The following is a 20,553-nucleotide window of genomic DNA, read 5'->3' on the forward strand; positions in this document are numbered from 1 at the left end:
TTTAGAATATTTCAGATAATGAAATTAAATGTTTATATCATCAACTATCCAGTTAGTATTTATACTGTCTGTAACGTTTGGCTACTTTAAATCATTGAATGTAGAGAGAGCTGTACTGTATTGTACCCATTCTGCAATCTGTTAATAAAGTTTTCAATCAATCAGAGCGAGAGAGAGAGAGAGAGAGGGGGCGAGAACGAATGAGAGAGCCAGCCCCCCCCCCCCCCCCCCGGGTTTTGTTCTAGGTTCGCGTTTTGATCGTCTAAGCTGCCGTAGGTGATGACGTCACACTCGAATGTAAACAGGAAGCGTTTAACAGACGGAGATGGAAAGTGGATGATATACAGTAACAGAAACGAATAACCAATCAATATGAAGTTATGTTTAAACTTCTGTTGTCAAGCGTTGTCAATATAACCCACCCCCTTTCCTCCCGAATGGAACTAGTGTTGTGGAGTCCGCTTTGACTGGTGTCCAGGGTTAGCAGCAGCTAACGCTAGTTAGCTTAGCATAATCCTAATGGATACCGTGGATAGCAGCTAACGTTAGCCCATTGCTCGTGTCAATCAAATTGCATGTTATTAAAGGTCCGCGCTGGTCTGTCTAATGAAATTACAACCGCAACATTATGCCCTGGTTGTAGGCTAATGTTTTATCCAATTTATATGGATTAATTTAGGAGTGAAATGCGAATGAAGGGTTGCAATCACTACTCGCAAGCTTGCCCCCAGATGATATTTTCCACTCGCACCGGCCAGATTAGGGGGCAATTTGCGACGAGATGCTCGCAGTGTACAGCCCTGCTGCACCCTAACTTGACTTCCTTGTCCTACCCTCCTAGCCGCCTCTGCATACGATAACTTACCCTCCCTTCTAACACTCTGAACCACTACCTCCCTCTTCATCACCTCACACCCCCTAAACGCTACACTATGCTCCCCTCCACAACTACAACACTTCAGCTTCACTCCCTCCCCACACTTCCCATAGTCATGCTCCCCGCCACACCTAGCACACCTCTGTCCCTTCCTACATGAAACTGCTATATGACCAAATTCCTGGCACCTGTAACATCTCAGAGGACTCTGAACAAATTCCCTAACCCTATACACCCCATACCCTACATACACCTTACTTGGAACAACCTCACCTTCAAACTTAATCACAACCGTCTCCGTCACATCTGTCCCCCTCTTCATCCTTTCTGCACCCTTAACTTTCCCATTACGCACATCTCTCCCTAACTCTTCCACCAGCTGCTCTACGCTAACCTCAACCGATACCCCAGCTATCACCCCCTTACATCCCCCCTCTTTCTTCTCCCCTACTCTCACTACCTTACTTATACCCACTCCTCCAATGCTCCTCATCTTCCTAGCCCTCTCCACCTGATCCACACTAACACACCCTACGGCCAGATTCCCATCCCACAAAACTCTTGCGTACTTTACCTCTCCTAATTGCTTATCTATGAGTTTGGGCAACTCGAAAAGCCCTAATTCCCGCACTCCCCCCTCCCCCTGAAACCTAACCACTATATGAATCACTTCTGCAACATCATTTCCTCCACCCTCGCCTTCTGACCCACTCGAGCTATCTCCCCTACCCTTCTTCCTCTTTATCCCCTTCCCACTGTCCCTACTCCTCTTCTCCACCTTACTCCACCTTTCTCCCCCGCTCTCACCCCCCTCCATACTTTCACCATCTGACTCCCTTCCCCTGTCACTACTAGAGTTGTTCCGATACCGATACCAGTATCGGAAATGCCGCCGATACTGCCTAAAATGCTGGTATCGGTATCGGCGAGTACCCTCTAATGTTGCGCTCCGATACCATGACGTAATTTATCAACAACACTGCGGACGTTGGGCTCTGTAGATACTTTATATACTCATACTTCGCTGGGTGAGCATTATAAAACAAACGTGTGCTTAATCGACCGTGAATTAAAGTGTCAATTGCCATTAACAGCAGAGCAGATACTTTCTTAAAATGCCATTGTCCCGACAGCGCTGTTGACGGGGAGCTCTGATGAGTTCGCTTGGTGGCTGGTGTTATTAGCATTGAACAGTTAACCGAAAGCTAGCTTTGACGTTACCTTGGCTAAAGTTGGGGCTATTCACATAATCCAGCAATAATGGCTGCAGATCTGCAAGCAAAGTACAGCAAGTTGGCAAAGGAGTATTCCAAGTTAAATCACAATGTCACCGGCAGTAACGTTACAGTCTTTCCATATAGCGGTAGCTCATGCTAGCTAACATAGCTCACGGTAACGTTGTCATTGCACAATTGCACGTCGCGTACACAATTAATGACATGTTGCGGACAGCCATATCGGCGACAATGTTTAGCTTTTAGTGCCAAATGATAAGAGTCTGAGGCGGAGTCTCAAAAGAGAATGTTGAATATTTATTGTGCAAAAATCACAACAACAGAGCCTCTGGTACTAAACGGAGCCTTCTTGTGGAAGCAAGTGCAGCAACGAATAATGTCCGTGTGGAACTAATGTGCCAACAACCTTTCCGTGGGTGAACTCATTGAGATAGTTTTCAATTACTGATACTAATACTAATCTATACAATCACCTGTTGTTGAATAAATACCATTACTTTATAGTTATTACTAAAAAACAGTATATATAAAACAGTAGCTGTATTAAAAAAAAAACGTTTTATAATTTATATAATATTTTTAAATTTTTTTAATGTATGCACTGGTATCGGATAAGTATCGGTATCGGCCGATACCCAAAGCTTAGGTATCGGAATCGGATCGGAAAGGAAAAAATGGTATCGGAACATCTCTAGTCACTACCATCCCCGTCCCTACCGACACCTCCCTCGCTCTCACTACCCGCCCCAGCTCCCAACGTCGAAAGCAGTTCATCATGGATCAGCCAGGCGGCCACACGAAAGCAGTTCATCATGGATCAGCCAGGCGGCCACATCCATCTCCTCGTCACCGTTATAGCCGTCAAACTCGACCCGGCATTTTTTACCGTCGATCCAGGAAACAACCCCCGGGTACCTCTTGCCATCCCCCGAAAACACAGCATGACAACGGGATCCCACCCTCCACTCCGGTGCCGCCTCCACTTTTCCGCATAACTTTCTGTCATCAACTTCCAAACTCCGCGCCAGCACCCTCTCGTCCATCCGCCGACACAAATTCTCAGACCCTCCCCCGCCCTGCTTCGACTCCGCTTTCTCTCTCTCTCTCTCTCCGAGCGACCGGGTCCAACCCTCCTCCGTGCCTTCCTCCTCTCACCGACGCCATCCTCCCTCGTCACTCTGGCCCCGCAAGTCACTGTTACTAAAAACAGAGGGTGGCTTCTTCATCCACTTGTCTGTGTTATGTTAGTTAGCCCCCCAGTGTTAGCCACACTAAAGCTAGGTCACTATTTCTTCTTCTTCTTCTTCTTCTTCTTCTTCTTCTTCTTCTTCTTCTTCTTCTTCTTCTTCTTCTTCTTCTTCTTCTTCTTCTTCTTCTTCTTCTTCTTCTTCTTCTTCTTCTTCTTCTCTGCTCCAGTAGCAGTTCTTCTTCTCCTCTGCTCCAGTAGCAGTTCTTCTTCTTCTTCTCTGCTCCAGTAGCAGTTCTTCTTCTTCTTCTCTGCTCCAGTAGCAGTTCTTCTTCTTCTTCTTCTTCTTCTTCTTCTTCTTCTTCTTCTTCTTCTTCTTCTTCTTCTTCTTCTTCTTCTTCTTCTTCTTCTTCTTCTTCTTCTCTGCTCCAGTAGCAGTTCTTCTTCTTCTTCTCTGCTCCAGTAGCAGTTCTTCTTCTTCTTCTCCTCTGCTCCAGTAGCAGTTCTTCTTCTTCTCCTCTGCTCCAGTAGCAGTTCTTCTTCTTCTTCTCTGCTCCAGTAGCAGTTCTTCTTCTTCTCCTCTGCTCCAGTAGCAGTTCTTCTTCTTCTTCTCTGCTCCAGTAGCAGTTCTTCTTCTTCTTCTCTGCTCCAGTAGCAGTTCTTCTTCTTCTTCTTTGCTCCAGTAGCAGTTATTCTTCTTCTTCTCTGCTCCAGTAGCAGTTCTTCTTCTTCTTCTCTGCTCCAGTAGCATTTATTCTTCTTCTTCTCTGCTCCAGTAGTAGTTCTTCTTCTTCTTCTCTGCTCCAGTAGCAGTTATTCTTCTTCTCCTCTGCTCCAGTAGCAGTTATTCTTCTTCTCCTCTGCTCCAGTAGCACTTCTTCTTCTTCTCTGCTCCAGTAGCAGTTCTTCTTATTCTTCTCTGCTCCAGTAGCAGTTCTTCTTCTTCTTCTCCTCTGCTCCAGTAGCAGTTCTTCTTCTTCTTCTCCTCTGCTCCAGTAGCACTTCTTCTTCTTCTTCTTCTTCTTCTTCTTCTTCTTCTTCTTCTTCTTCTTCTTCTTCTTCTTCTTATTCTTATTCTTATTCTTATTCTTATTCTTATTCTTATTATTCTTATTCTTATTCTTTTTTTTATCAATTTTTTTTAATTATTATTCACATGAAACAAGACAACACATTAAACACAATCACAATACATAGAACTTCACAAGAAAATAACAAAAACAATAATAATACAGAATAACAATTTATACAGACAAAGAGAAAAGAAAACAGAGTTCAACCTTCTACATTTTAAATCCAAGGGGTACTATCCAATAAATGGTCTTTCCCAGTGTTCAGCCCCGATTCCCGGCTGTGTGACCCTATATTAATAAAACGTACATCTCCAATTCACCACAAGGACCACTTTTTGAGAACACGACCCGAAAACAGAGCAATGAACCTTCATGACAAAACAAAAACCTGTAGAGGTGTTCCATAGACTCACAGAGACCGTGTAAAAGTGACCAAACAGTGAAGAAATAGTTAAATAGCTGCCCCCCCATAAAATCCCCAGCTAAACTCAAGAGGACAAGACAAAAGACAAGACAGACAAAACATTTCCTCCTCCCCCTCCCAAGAGACCCCCGGACTCACCCGAACACGCACCTCAACCCCGCTCAGCCGCACACGGCGGTCCTGACCTTTTCGGCTGCTGCAAACCACAGGTCAATACCTGCCTGTCCCACCCCAATCACCCGCGCCGTGGATATCTCAAGATAAATCACATCCAATAGTGTTAGGGACCAGTTAATCACTGTAAGCTTCTCAGGCTCCTTCCATCTCATTGCTATTAGCTTCTTCGCTGCTGTGACACCCGCTAGGACAACCCTTTTTAGTTGAACGGACGCAGGTAGTGTCGTTATATCGTTCAGGAGTAGCGTAACAGCTGTGAATGGGATAGTTAAGCCACACAGATCTGAAAGTTTGTCCGTTTTTGACCTCCAGAAGCGGGCCACTGGTGGGCAATCCCAATACATATGCATATAAGTGCCAGTGGCCTTTTGAGAGCACAAAGTGCACAGAAAGTCGGTTATCAGTCCCATAGCAAATAGCTTCCTAGGTGTAAGATAGGTCCTATGAATATAATTCAAATACATTTGCTGGTGATTGGGGTTGCGGGAAGATAATGCCACATTTGCCCAAACATCATCCCAGTCAAACTCGGGGTCCAACTCCGGGATATCCACCCGCCAGATTGTATCCAATGATACATTTTTATACGTGGATTGAATTAAGAGCGTATAAAAGTCTGAGACAAACCCTCTGGAGGTCGTCCTGTCCACTATGAGCCTGAGGAAGGGGTGTGGGTGCAAAGCTTGAGCCCATGGCACGCCATGCGCCCTCAGCGCTGACCTTAGTTGAAGGTAAAGAAAAAAGGACTCGCCGGGAAGATCATAAAATTCTCTTAAGTCCTGAAACGCACGGAGGCCGTTCTTATCATAAATATCCTCCAGAGTATGAACTCCCCTCCTCTGCCATTGAGGAATATTAACCGGCTTGTGCCCAACAAGTAATTGCTGGTTATTAAAAATTGGAGAGTCCAGGTGCCATGGGCATTTAACCCCACACGACCTCTGTACATTACGCCACGTTTGGATCATGTGAGTTATGATCGGTCCATACCTCAGCCGGCATTTCGAAATAGAGACAGTGGAGTACACCACATCCTGGAATCTTAGCGGTGAGACCGCCGCCGCTTCTAAGGTGCGCCAAGATACAGCATCTACAGGGTCTAGCCAGCACATCAGAGTTCTCAGTGAGAAGGACCAGAAATAAAGCTTAAAATCAGGGATTGCAAGGCCCCCATCTTGTTTCCTACGTTGAGTAGTAGCTCTTTTGATTCTCGGGCGTTTGTTATTCCAGATCAATTTAGATACCATCTAACAATGAGCTAACAAAATGTATCCTAGGCAGAACGTTCATTTTGATTATGGAAGCTCGGGCTTGTAGGGAGTTAGGAAGGGACGACCATCTGTCTAGATCCTGGCGTATTTTATCATAAGTACCCGTGAAGTTGTACTTAGTAGTTTGACTCAGCGTGGGGAATATCTCTATACCTAAGTATTTAAAATGTTCCACTATGGGGATATCAGCTGGTAGTCGCACCGCCTTGGCCAGCTCATTAAGAGGTAGGCAGGCTGATTTGTTCCAGTTAATCTTAAAGCCTGACAATTTACCAAAGTCATCGATTATTTCCAATAATTTTGTGGCCGACCGGGAAGGGTCATCCATAAAAATCAGTAGGTCATCCGCATAGAGAGCAATTTTGTGTGGTGTATTATTGATCATTATGGGGACGATGTCCTCTGATTGCCTAATAAATTGGGCCAATGGTTCGAGGGAAAGCGCGAATAGTCCCGGGCTCAGAGGACAACCCTGTCTAGAAGATCTGGAGACTGGGAAAAGTGTGGAACAGTTTTTGCCTGTCAGTATCATTGCCGACGGCGAGGCATACAGGACTTTAATCATATGAATAAAATTCTTTCCCAGACCCATGACCTCAAGTACCTTCCACAGGTATGACCATTCTAGTCTGTCAAACGCCTTCATGGCATCCAAAGACAGAACAGTGGACGGAGCTGTATTGTCTTTACTGTTATCGACTACATGCAACAGCCTCCTAAGATTATCTGCAGCCAGGCGCCCCGGGATAAAACCAGTTTGATCGCAGTGTACCAATACCGTCATAAATCTCTGCAGGCGGCGGGCCAGCACCTTGGCAAACACTTTTAAATCGGCCCAGAGAAGACTCAAGGGCCTATAGCTACCACAATCATTGGGATCTTTGTCCTTCTTGAGAAGTAAAGAAATCAGCGCCATGTTGACATCTCTTGAGAACTCCCCCTGTTCGATAGCGTAATTGATCATATCGAGCATCAATGGGCCCAGTTGGTCCCAGAAAGCTAAATACACCTCGGGTGGAATACCATCCCAGCCTGGTGCCTTACCCCTCTGCATTTCAGCGATCGTCTCCCTTAGTTCCATAAGGGTGATCGGTTTCCCCAGTTCCTTAGCCTCTTCCTCAGAAATGTGGGGTATCTCAAGCGCGCCAATGAACGATTCAAATTTAGAGTCGTCGAGATTAACCTCTGAGCCAGGGTTGTACAGTGCGATATATATGTCGCACGTGCGACACTGACGTCAGTCTGTGCGATGAAAGGATTGACTTCAATAGCACTGGTGCGATGGCCCGCGATGGCCCGCTATCCACTTGGTACTTGTAGTCTTGTGCGATTAAATACAATGTCCCTTCTGCGTAAGACTCCATATATCAAACACCAAATCCCATAATCCCTAGCGAACAATATCCCCACGAGTTGCGAGCTCAATGTGACTCATATCCGCTCGGCTCAGCTCACTCACAACACGGCAGGACTCGTCTCAGCAGCAGTAGCGTTTGGAACGCGGACATTGAAACAGAACTAGTGGATAGTGTTGTCGCGACCCAAAACAAATCCCTGCTGTTTTATTCGGCAACGGGTCAAATGCATATAACATGCTTTGCAATCCTCGCGTCATATAAAGTCCGAAATGAACGTTACATTAGCATGAGCTAACAACAAGCTGTTCATAGCCATATAGAGAGAACAGCAGACGGGCAGAGTGAGGAGGAGGGGGGGGGGCAGACATTCTCCCTTCTCTGTGTGTGTGTGTGTGTGTGCGTTTGGAAAGATCAGATGAAGTCAGACGAGTATATTATATTGATAGTAAATGTACTGAGGGTGGACAGATAATGTTGATATTTAAACATAAAAAATACAATACAAAATAAATGTATTCATGATCATGCAACATAAAACGGTTGCGTGTTGTGAGTTCCAAAACATTTAACTTAAAGTTTAAAGCTCAATATATCAAAACGTGGCACTTTACAGTGAACAGGAGGTCTATGTGTATTAAAAACAATAGGTTGTTTTTCCTTTAAAAGTCTGGAAGAGGTCAAAAATAAAAATGTCAAATGATATTTCCGTTGCCTTTTTTGAGTTGATCTAAATGTTACTGATTGTGTTAAATGGTCTTATGTTATGATATCGTCTCATATCGATTGCAGGCACCTGCATCGTATCATATCGTGGCATATATCAGCAAATATCGTATTGTTGTCCAAAGAATCTATATCGTATCGTGATGAAACTTGTGATTCCCACCCCTAGTAGAGTCCATACACCCAACACCAAATCCCATAATTCCTTACACGTAACGTGTCTGGCTGTGTGACGTCAACTTGTCAGCATGAAAATGACAGCCAAACATGGCACTGCAACTAAATAACACAAATACAATAGACACATTTGTGACTGTTACAAATATAACACGTTTTATACTTGTGCTACAAGATTTTGGCCTGTGCTACAAAACCATCAACCTCTGTAGCACCAGTGCTATGTGCAAAAAAAGTTAACGTACAGCCCTGCTCTGAGCTATATAACTGTGAGTAAAACTCTTTAAAAGTGTCGTTGATCTTTTTCGAATCAGTAGTGATTGTACCCTGTCGCGTCTTGATCGAGGGGATATCCGAGAAATGATGATTCAAGCTTATTTTCATTGCCAATAGATGGCTAGGCCTGGAGCCGTGAAAGTAGTAATTTTGCCTTGTCCTATGTATCAAGAACTCAGACTGTTGTTTAAGTATGGAGTTTATTTCCTTCTTGACTATCTTACATTGTGTGTTTAGTCGTTCACTATAGTTAGTTTGCAAAGATGCGTATAGATCCGCATATAATGTTTCCAGTCCTTCTAGTTTTTTTGATCGGGATTTACGTAAGTTGGAGGAGAAAAGTGTGACATGACCCCTGATAAATCCTTTCAATGCGTTCCATAGGACACTGGGGTCATCGACCGTGCCAACATTGATCTGCAAGAATTCAGCTAGTTTACTCCCGAACTCAGAGCAGAAATCATCATTCTTTAATAAGGTTGAGTTAAAACGCCATCTGGGAGCTCTCGTGGAGAGCCTGCCAAAGGTTGCCACAAGGAAAATCCCCTTGTGGTCCGAGAGAGCCAGGGGAACCAATGAGACGTCGAAACTATCAAACAAATTAGGGGATGCGAATGCATAGTCTATTCGAGAGAAGGTTTTGTGTCTGGCAGACAGGTGAGAGTAATCCTTGAGGGTGGGATTGGATAAGCGCCATAGGTCTGCGAGCCCAGTGTCCTGGGCCCACATCCTGAGGGCCTTAGAGGACCGTTTTTGGTCGCTTGTTTCAGAGGGCCCGGACCTATCCATCTCCGCATCCCAGCACGCATTAAAATCGCCACCCACAATGAGAGCGTATCCAGTAAGTTCCAACATATTCTTCGTGATTGTATTATAAAACGCTGAATCAAATGTGTTAGGGGCATACAATGCTATTATTGCCATCTTCCTATGAGAGAACTCAACTTTTGCTATAGTAATCCTTCCCTCTGTGTCCGACCACACATCCAGGACTTTGATATCAAGGTTACGTCTTGTAACTATGACGACTCCTTTCGTCTTATCATCGGCTGATAACGTGATATTGTCGATTTGCTAGCCTTGACACATCACCCACCAATAAATGCATAACCTTTGTAAGAATAGAATTAAACACATTCATTAACCCGGGGATGGTAATAAGCAATACCTGACACAACCTGTTATCATATATTGTTTATATATATTTTCAACCGATCTTCTCCTACCGGAGCCCAAAGCTCAAAACAGCCTGGATATAAAAATAAAAGCATACAAGAAGTTAGTTAAGGACCCGATCACCGTTGAATTGTGTGAACCGATGACACTTAAACAGCAACAACAACCAAAGTGCGTAAATATTAACGGGTCTCAAATGTCTCAGCGCAGACGTTAGACGCAGCCCGCTAGCTAGCCCGAGGCTAGCGCGTAAGCTAGTGATGAATCCGGATAGCACGTTAGAGTCTGTTATGTACATTGTTCAGCTAGCTCGTTAGCTTCCAAAGAGGCGATACACAAGTACGACCATGAGGTCAGCATTAGCAAGTAACAGAAGTCATTGGGAAGCCCCGCTAGTTGGATGGGCAGTGGACAGTTAGCATGTCTACTGTCTAGGCATGACAGCATGAATAGTCGGCCCTATCAATGCATTCAGGCCCACATCGCCAAGTCACTCACCCGTCATAGATATCAAGCTACAGTCTCGGCTATCCCCTCGAGATATTCCTTCGCTTTAGCCAACGACCAAAATGAACGCCGACCATCGACCTTATCCAACACAGATAATTTCGCGGGAGCGAATAGCATGGGCCTCAGGCCTAGTTTCCATAGCTTGGACAGGACCACTTTGTATTCGCCTCTCTGTGCTTGAACCTCCGGCGTAAAGTCTTCGAAAATGGCCACTTTGTGATCGCCAAGCCTTAGATTACCCCTTCTGGCACGAGCCGACCGCATGATGAGTTCTCTCTGCTGTAGCCTGTTCAGCTTGACAATGATGGGCCTCGGTTCCTTGTTCACTCCATGAGTGGTCCTGCCCGCTCTGTAGGCCGATTCACATACGGGAGGGGAGGGGAGGACGTCATTCCCCAGTATTTCTTGCAGCAATTCCGGCATGGTCTCAGAGAGACGGCCTTCCCCGCTGCCCTCCGGTACTCCAACAATCCTGATGTTGTAGCGTCTCTCCCGGGACTGTATTTCCACAATTACCGACTGTAGTTTGGCAACTTCGGCCTGCCTAGCCAGCAGGGAGCGCTCCAGATCCGCCATCTTCTCGCCCTGTAATGAGGCCTCCGTCGTTAGCGCAGCTAGTTCGATAGCATTAGCCGAGGAGACAGCGTGCAGCGACTCCATCTTGTCTATCAACGGGATGACCGCCAACCTTATTTCCTCTGATATCTCTCGATGAAGGTTATCACAAAAATCCGCCAGCACTTTTCTTTGTGTTTCAGCGAAGCGTGTCTCAGATTCTGCATGGAGCTTGGTCATGACCGAGAGCACAGCTTCGCTTATCTCCCCGACACCGGGCGATGGTGCGGCCAGGCCCGGTGGTAGTTTGCTGGCTGGAGCGCTCATGGATCTGGTTTCCACCACCGACATCGCAGAAAGTCGAAAAAAGTTGACGACAGTAGTTGAAACTCGACGACTTAACAAGCAGACAAAAAACAAATTAAAATAAAATAAAGACTAATGGGGAAAAACGTATATTCCGCACGGTAGAAGGGAGCTCACGTGAAACACGTCTACTCCATAATCGCCTAGCTCCGCCCCCCCTTCTTCTTCTTCTTCTTCTTCTTCTTCTTCTTCTTCTTCTTCTTCTTCTTCTTCTTCTTCTTCTTCTTCTTCTTCTTCTTCTTCTTCTTCTTCTTCTTCTTCTTCTTCTTCTTCTTCTTCTTCTTCTTCTTCTTCTTCTTCTTCTTCTTCTTCTTCTTCTTCTTCTTCTTCTTCTTCCGACCTACAGACTGAGACAAGAGGGAGGTATTTATACTGGTTGACCAAACCAATACAGACACATGGGGAAAGACAAATCATCAATAATAAATTACATTAACCTTAATCATCTATAATTTATAATGAACAGTTAGTTTGAAGAAATCAAATCAAATCAAATGTATTTATAAGGCCCGACAACACACATTAATGTCCCCATGGGCCGTACAGGTCTTCTTTAAATAAGTCAAGAAGAAAACATAACAATAAGTCAAGAAGAGAACAAGAACACCATAAGGTCCAAATTTTTTTAGATGAATGCAAATAAATGAAAGAATGCAAGCACTCCCAGACATACCCCACGCGAAGGTAAGGAAAAACTCACTAAAACCTAACAATAGGGAAAAAAGCTCCACAGGCAGTGTGGAGGAGAGAAACCTTAGAAGGGCCATTCAAGGGGGGATCTCCCTTCTTAGATGTTGGTGATAGTAGTGTTGCAGACGGACAGTTGGTAAGCATGCACTCATGTGTGTAGTGAAACACAGATGAGTGCATGCAATAGCAACTGAACATTTTGAAAGATTAAAGATAGAGCTGATAGCGGATCTATTTGAGGCACAGGGGCGGCGCAAAGAGGGTCACGTCCTCCCCGTCTTAGTCACGGGACATTCAACACTCCGGTCATTGCTCAAGGACAGCCGGAGACAGGGAGATAGGGGGCGGTGCAGAGAGGGTCGCGAACTCCCCGACATCATCGCGGGACGTCCGGCACTCCGGTCACCACTACGAGACCTCCGGAGACAGGGGGGCACGCAGAGGGGGTCGCAACCTCCCGGCCTTCATCACGGGACGTCCGACACTCCGGTCAGCACTCCAGGACAGCAAGTCATAGGGGGACAGGGAGACGGGACAGGCGTTAGACAGCTCATGTGATTGTAGTGGGCGGACATAGCAATAGATACAAGTGGTAAGCATATATGTGAATCGAGTAGATATATGAAGTAAGGATATTATGTGAATAGAATAGAAGTACTTAACCCAGCAATGAAACCGTGTTGACTGTTAATCTGTTAACAGTCTGTTAATACTGTTAATCAGTTGACAGGACCACGGACAGACGACGGTAAATAAATGATCCAAGGCCTTGGAGGTGCATGTAGAGCAGTCACTACAATCTTGGCCAAGACTAGGGCTGAGCGATATGACGATATTATATAAATATCGGGTACAGTTCATTAACAATACACTTTTTAAATGTATCGTGGATATCGTGATGTTTTGCCCTCGCGTTAGAGGCCGCCGCGGCTGAGATGAGACTTACAAGCGCAGTGCTAAATGCTTTCCTCTCCCTCTCACAGGAAAAAAAAAGTCAGTCACACACACACTTGCCCAAATTATGTCATCTACACGCACATACACGCACGCAGGTGGCTCGGTGCTAGGGATGCCCCCTGAAACCCAGGAGTAAGCTCCGACGTTAACGGTACTGCAATCGGTAAGTTAGTCTATGAGCGGATTAGCTATGGAGCTAACAGAGTGTACCATCCATCTGCGACGCAACAGTGGCAGCAACAGTGGACACGGAGTAATGTTAACGTTATGTCGAGTTCATACTACACTACACGTATGAACTCGACATAACGTTAACATTACTCCGTTTCCATGAAGTGTTTAATTAGCAGCAATCTGTTGTTGAAAATGTAACGTAAACCGGAAATGGAATGAGAGGACAGGAAGCCGTCATGAAGTCGGCTTCTGGCCCTTGTAGTCATATATATTGTAGTCTTTTAGTCTTATTAACTAAAAGATTTTAACAAAATAAAAAGCAGCAGCACTATTGGATAACTGAGTCATGTTTGCTATGTATTTCTTTCTTTAGGGGAGTAGGATATTTGTTTCAGTTTTAGCATGATGTTTTATAGATGGATAGGTTAAACACAGGTTTTTGTTTTTAAGAGGGGGGGTTTGATTTGATTTGATTGAAGTTTATTTCAAGTATGCAACACAACAAACAAACATCAAGTACAGATATAGCCTTAAGCCGTTCAAATAATAAATATATACATACATGTAAATAAATAAATAGTTACAATATGTAATCTAATCATCTAAATCTAATCTAATATATAATCTAAAAAAACGAAAGGCTAAAATGCTAAATATATAATCTAAGAATCCAATAATCTAAATCTAATATATAATATAAAAATGCTAAATGCATGAGTCTTTTGTCTTTAATGTTCGCTTGCAAACTCAAATACTGTCTTGGTAAGCCTCATAATGAATTGTTTGGGGAAAAAAGGAAAAACATCGTGATGTGTATCGTGTATCGCCGAAAGGTCAGAAAATATCGTGATATCATATTTAGGCCATATCGCCCAGCCCTAGCCAAGACCCCGAGACATCCATCACCTTAGTCAGCGCCAGGAGACGGGCACTCAGAGAGAAGGGGGAGGGAAGGGGGGGGGGAGGGGGGGGAAGGACACTATGTATTTATGTAGGAGACAATAACTGAGTCAAGCTAAAACATACATAAATCATAGTAGAACATCATTGTCTAATTAAACCCCCCCCCCCTCTTCTCATGGAGTTGGTATCTCCCGGCAAGCCTCTCCTGGTATTTAAATCCAGCCTCTTCCAATTACTGGTCCTTTGCCAGTTGCCACCAGGAAGAGCAGAGCACCGCCCGGAACACCAAACAAACATGTAAGACAAAGAAACAGCATGAGCAAACAATTATGATAAACAATGTAAACTAAGTGTGCACTAACTTAGGACCTTGTAATATATCATAATGCAAATAAAGATGGAAGTATGGTATATGAAACAATAATGTGTCATTATTTGATTTGTGTATGGGTATTATGGATGTTAAACAATGCATAAGGACAAAATGAAAAGAAAGGGAGTGTAGTGAGGGAGTGTAGTGGTTACCGACATTAGTGCTGATGTGCGGCAAATGGTGTGGCCGTCAGAGCCATGGAGGCCAAACAGAGACCTAGCCTGACCGGTCAGAGCCATGGAGGCCAAACAGAGACCTAGCCTGACCGGTCAGAGCCATGGAGGCCAAACAGAGACCTAGCCTGACCGGTCAGAGCCATGGAGGCCAAACAGAGACCTAGCCTGACCGGTCAGAGCCATGGAGGGCAAACAGACCTAGCCTGACCGGTCAGAGCCATGGAGGCCAAACAGAGACCTAGCCTGACCGGTCAGAGCCATGGAGGGCAAACAGACCTAGCCTGACCGGTCAGAGCCATGGAGGCCAAACAGAGACCTAGCCTGACTGGTCAGAGCCATGGAGGCCAAACAGAGACCTAGCCTGACCGGTCAGAGCCATGGAGGCCAAACGGAGACCTAGCCTGACCGGTCAGAGCCATGGAGGCCAAACAGAGACCTAGCCTGACAGGTCAGAGCCATGGAGGCCAAACGGAGACCTAGACAGGTCAGAGCCATGGAGGCCAAACAGAGACCTAGCCTGACCGGTCAGAGCCATGGAGGCCAAACAGAGACCTAGACAGGTCAGAGCCATGAAGGCCAAACAGAGACTTAGCCTGACCGGTCAGAGCCATGGAGGCCAAACAGAGACCTAGCCTGACCGGTCAGAGCCATGGAGGCCAAACAGAGACCTAGACAGGTCAGAGCCATGAAGGCCAAACAGAGACCTAGCCTGACCGGTCAGAGCTATGGAGGGCAAACGGAGACCTAGCCTGACAGGTCAGAGCCATGGGGGGCTACCAGAGACCTACAGTACAAGCCTGAAAGGGAATTGTTTGTGCAGGATCATGATACTGTGTTGATGCTATTGATTGGTAATGGTGGTGATGAGGGGATATATCGTCATAGTCTCAATGGTGGAATGATTGAGTGTCTTCTGTCGTTTTACTCTGACTATGGCTTGACTCTGTAACGTCAGTTATTTCTGTCTGAAAACAAATTGAAAACATGAGATCTTGTCTATCCTAATAGAGTGTGATGTTCTGAGTGATACCATTTGACCTTGCAGTATTAATTCTCTCTCTCTCTCTCTTTTCTCAGATTTGTTTACCATGGAAATGGATATGATGCCAAAATTCTCCTCAAAAGATGAGGAAATTGACTTCTGGAAGGCACTTTCCCTGAAGTACAAGAAAAGGTAGGTTATAGATGCAAAGTAGGCATACTGTATTATTATCCCTCACTTAAAGGCACAGTCTGGGATTGCAGTGTTGCTCCCCCTGATCAAACACTGATCCCAATTTATCAGATAGAAGAGATTTTCTTTACTCCCGAGTCCCGACACTGAAATGTATTGTTTTAGGGTTTAATACATATGGCAGTATGTAACAGCGAAACATGAGCTCTACATGCATTTTTTAGGCTGTAGATTAGATTCCGGATGGTATTTTTTAAAACTGTGGTACTGTTGCTTTAGCTTTATGATATTAACTCTCACTTGACCGTAGCTAGCAACTGGCAGGACTTCTACTGCAGCTGTAGGGAGTGGCAGCACCTCAGGAACAGCCTGAGAGGAAAACTCCCTGCCAGTCTTGTTCAGTGAATAGCAGCTAGTCTCACTTTCTCTCTCCCCCTCAATTAAAGAGGAGTAGAGAGGGATCCTCTTACACCCCAGCGAGGTCTTTACGTGAGACAGAGATGTTTCACATTGAAGCTTTTCTATGCCTCCTGTCTTCTCAAGGGGGTTATATAACAGTAGTGCTAGGTTATTTTATTGTCACTGCGAGGCCACTTCCCTCGGTGAACACCACCAGCCAGCACCACACCACCACCCAGCACCACACCACCACCCAGCACCACACCACCACCCAGCACTACCACCCAGCACCACACCACCACCCAGCACCACACCACCACCCAGCACCACACCACCACCCAGCACCACACCACCACCCAGCACCACACCACCACCCAGCACCACCAGCCAGCACCACACCACCAGCCAGCACCACACCACCACCCAGCACCACACCACCACCCAGCACCACCACCCACCACACCACCACCCAGCACCACACCACCACCCAGCACCACACCACCACCCAGCACCACACCAGCACCACACCACCACCCAGCACCACCAGCCAGCACCACACCACCAGCCAGCACCACACCACCAGCCAGCACCACACCAACACCCAGCACCACACCACCCAGCACCACACCACCACCCAGCACCACACCACCACCCAGCACCACACCACCACCCAGCACCACACCACCCAGCACCACACCACCCAGCACCACACCACCCAGCACCACACCACCACCCAGCACCACACTACCACCCAGCACCACACCACCACCCAGCACCACACCACCACCCAGCACCACACCACCACCCAGCACCACACCAACACCCAGCACCACACCACCCAGCACCACACCACCACCCAGCACCACACCAACACCCAGCACCACACCACCCAGCACCACACCACCACCCAGCACCACACCACCACCCAGCACCACACCACCCAGCACCACACCACCACCCAGCACCACACCACCACCCAGCACCACACCACCACCCAGCACCACACCACCACCCAGCACCACACCACCCAGCACCACACCACCCAGCACCACACCACCACCCAGCACCACACCAACACCCAGCACCACACCACCACCCAGCACCACACCACCACCCAGCACCACACCACCACCCAGCACCACACCACCACCCAGCACCACACCACCACCCAGCACCACACCACCACCCAGCACCAACACCCAGCACCACACCACCACCCAGCACCGCACCACCACCCAGCACCACACCAGCACCACACCACCACCCAGCACCACACCACCACCCAGCACCACACCACCCAGCACCACACCACCACCCAGCACCACACCACCACCCAGCACCACACCACCACCCAGCACCACACCACCCAGCACCACACCACCCAGCACCACACCACCACCCAGCACCACACCACCACCCAGCACCACACCAACACCCAGCACCACACCACCACCCAGCACCACACCACCACCCAGCACCACACCACCACCCAGCACCACCCAGCACCACACCACCACCCAGCACCACACCACCACCCAGCACCAACACCCAGCACCACACCACCCAGCACCACACCACCCAGCACCACACCACCACCCAGCACCACACCACCACCCAGCACCACACCAACACCCAGCACCACACCACCACCCAGCACCACACCACCACCCAGCACCACACCACCACCCAGCACCACACCACCACCCAGCACCACACCACCACCCAGCACCAACACCCAGCACCACACCACCACCCAGCACCACACCAACACCCAGCACCGCACCACCACCCAGCACCACACCACCACCCAGCACCACACCACCACCCAGCACCACACCACCCAGCACCACACCACCACCCAGCACCACACCAACACCCAGCACCACACCACCACCCAGCACCACACCACCACCCAGCACCAACACCCAGCACCACACCACCACCCAGCACCACACCAACACCCAGCACCACACCACCACCCAGCACCACACCACCACCCAGCACCACACCACCACCCAGCACCACACCACCACCCAGCACCACACCAACACCCAGTACCACACCACCACCCAGCACCACACCACCACCCAGCACCACACCACCACCCAGCACCACACCACCACCCAGCACCAACACCCAGCACCACACCACCACCCAGCACCACACCAACACCCAGCACCACACCACCACCCAGCACCACACCACCACCCAGCACCACACCAGCACCACACCACCACCCAGCACCACACCAACACCCAGTACCACACCACCACCCAGCACCACACCACCACCCAGCACCACACCACCACCCAGCACCACACCACCCAGCACCACACCACCACCCAGCACCACACCACCACCCAGCACCACACCACCACCCCACCACCACCCAGCACCACACCACCACCCAGCACCACACCACCACCCAGCACCACACCACCACCCAGCACCACACCACCACCCAGCATGGTGTCTGATGAAACAAAGCCCTGATAAGATCTCAGCTGGACAGCGTAGGGACACACCCTGTCTGCACCAGGAGACAACGAGCTTAGGGTGCGGTTACACCTTTCGTTTCATTTTCGTATCATTGTCATATGCGTTTTGCCGCGACGCCGTGCGCCTCGAGTCACACTTTCGTTTTTTTTTTTCGTTTTTGTCACCCGAGCACACTGATGTAGTACACTGCCAAAGCAGTAGGTGGCAGTAGGTGGCAAACATGAAGGCAATTTCAACCAATCAGAACTTGAATGTGCCAATACACTTCCTGGAAGCTCCAGCAAAGAAAATGTCAATAAGGCAGGCGCCTATGCCGCGCCACCATCTTGCCTATTTACTCAATGCAGCAATTCTTTTTCAGCAAAGCCTAATAAAAGTGCAATAAACAAAACGGATACATTCACTGTGTGTTCTGCCTGTCATTTGTTGATGAAACAAAACTAACATCAACACAAGTGACCACCAAGAGTGGATAGTTTAGTCTAAAAAATGATCGGTAGCATTGTTAGCTGCATGCTAACGTCAATGGAATTTGCCATTATAACAGTATAGCATTGTGGCTAGAAGCTAACGTTAGCTCACGCTACTTAGCCAGCACCAAACTGATGATATCGGGAGCTATCAGTGGTTAGATAACATTAGAGACAACGCTGTGTGTATTAAACAAAGGTGAATAGATGACTGAGCCATTTTGTTTAATGCTTGTTAAGTTGAAAGAGGAGCTTTGAGCTAACAGGGTTTGATAGCTAACACTAGCTCATGTTATCCAGTGGCAGTGCCAATCGGTAATGCTAGCAGAATGAATGGATGTAAACTTTCTTTAACATATTGCATATGGGTACAATACAATACGGCTCAATACAAACAATTGTTAAGGGAATGCAGACTGTTGTAGCTTGGACTGGGGTCCTTATAACAATAACTTGACAACACATAGTAGCTGCAGCTATTTGGTTTGGGACAGCTCTCTGTCACCGGAAGGGCACGCAGATGGTATCTACTGCGCATGGGCGTTTTCGCAACAACGGCTCATGCAGACTACACGCTGTTGTCTGCGCGTTTTTTAGCGTTTCTCCAAAACGCAAACACAATTTTGCGTTTCAGCCGTATCCACAAAAAAACGCCAAAAACGCATTTCTGTGTAATAGGGACATGAAACGTATTCAAAAACGTATAAAAAAACGCCACAAATACACTAGTCTAACCATGGCCTTAGGCTTTTTATACCCCGTTATGCAAGAGCCTCTGGACAGCCTCAAGGCCGTGTGTGTGTGTGTGTGTATCTGAATTGGCTAATGTTTTGGCAACATTACAGCTCTGACTGTACATTCCACTTGTATCACTCTCATCAGTCTTTTACAGTCTTGAGTGAGTAACACAATTCCAGAGGTGAATTCCAAGACTCGCAAGAGAACACGGTAACCTTTCTTTTTAGGAGGAACATTAAGACCAGTGCAAGCCTTTGAGAACCCCTTCCACAAGGAACAGACAGTGCTAGCCTTTGAGAAACCCTGAGCAAGCAAAAGGCCCTACTAGATTGGATTTCATTCAGAGGAAATTACGTTTTTGTTTTTAGCTTGACAGTGTGTCCTCTGTTGTAGTAATTGTTTTGTAGCCGTAGTGGCATGAGGTAACCTTTTGGCATTTCATCCTCAGCAAACCCTGTTGCTATTAGTTTGGGTTCTTCTTAGCTTTGGTGGTAATGTTCTCACTGTGGCAGCCCCACCTCCACACACAGGCACACATGAACACACACACACACACACACACACACACACACACACACACACACACACACTACAGGTCACTTTATACACAAAAGAA

General features: G+C 47.2%; 1 protein-coding gene across 2 annotated transcripts in view; it reads left to right on the plus strand.

Moving 5' to 3' along the window:
• Positions 1 to 20,553, plus strand: part of ndel1a (nudE neurodevelopment protein 1-like 1a) — a 133,253-nt gene that overhangs the window by 32,669 nt on the left and 80,031 nt on the right. For both annotated transcript variants that reach the window (XM_084322803.1, XM_084322804.1), the window contains exon 2: positions 15,735 to 15,831. In XM_084322803.1, coding sequence (XP_084178929.1) covers positions 15,746 to 15,831 — 86 coding nt within the window. In that variant the 5' untranslated portion in view covers positions 15,735 to 15,745. The remainder of the gene's footprint in view (positions 1 to 15,734; positions 15,832 to 20,553) is intronic.

The sequence above is a fragment of the Notolepis coatsorum genome (genome assembly GCF_963971535.1).
Source record: "Notolepis coatsorum genome assembly, chromosome: 10".
In the NCBI taxonomy this organism is placed as follows: Eukaryota; Metazoa; Chordata; class Actinopteri; order Aulopiformes; family Paralepididae; genus Notolepis; species Notolepis coatsorum.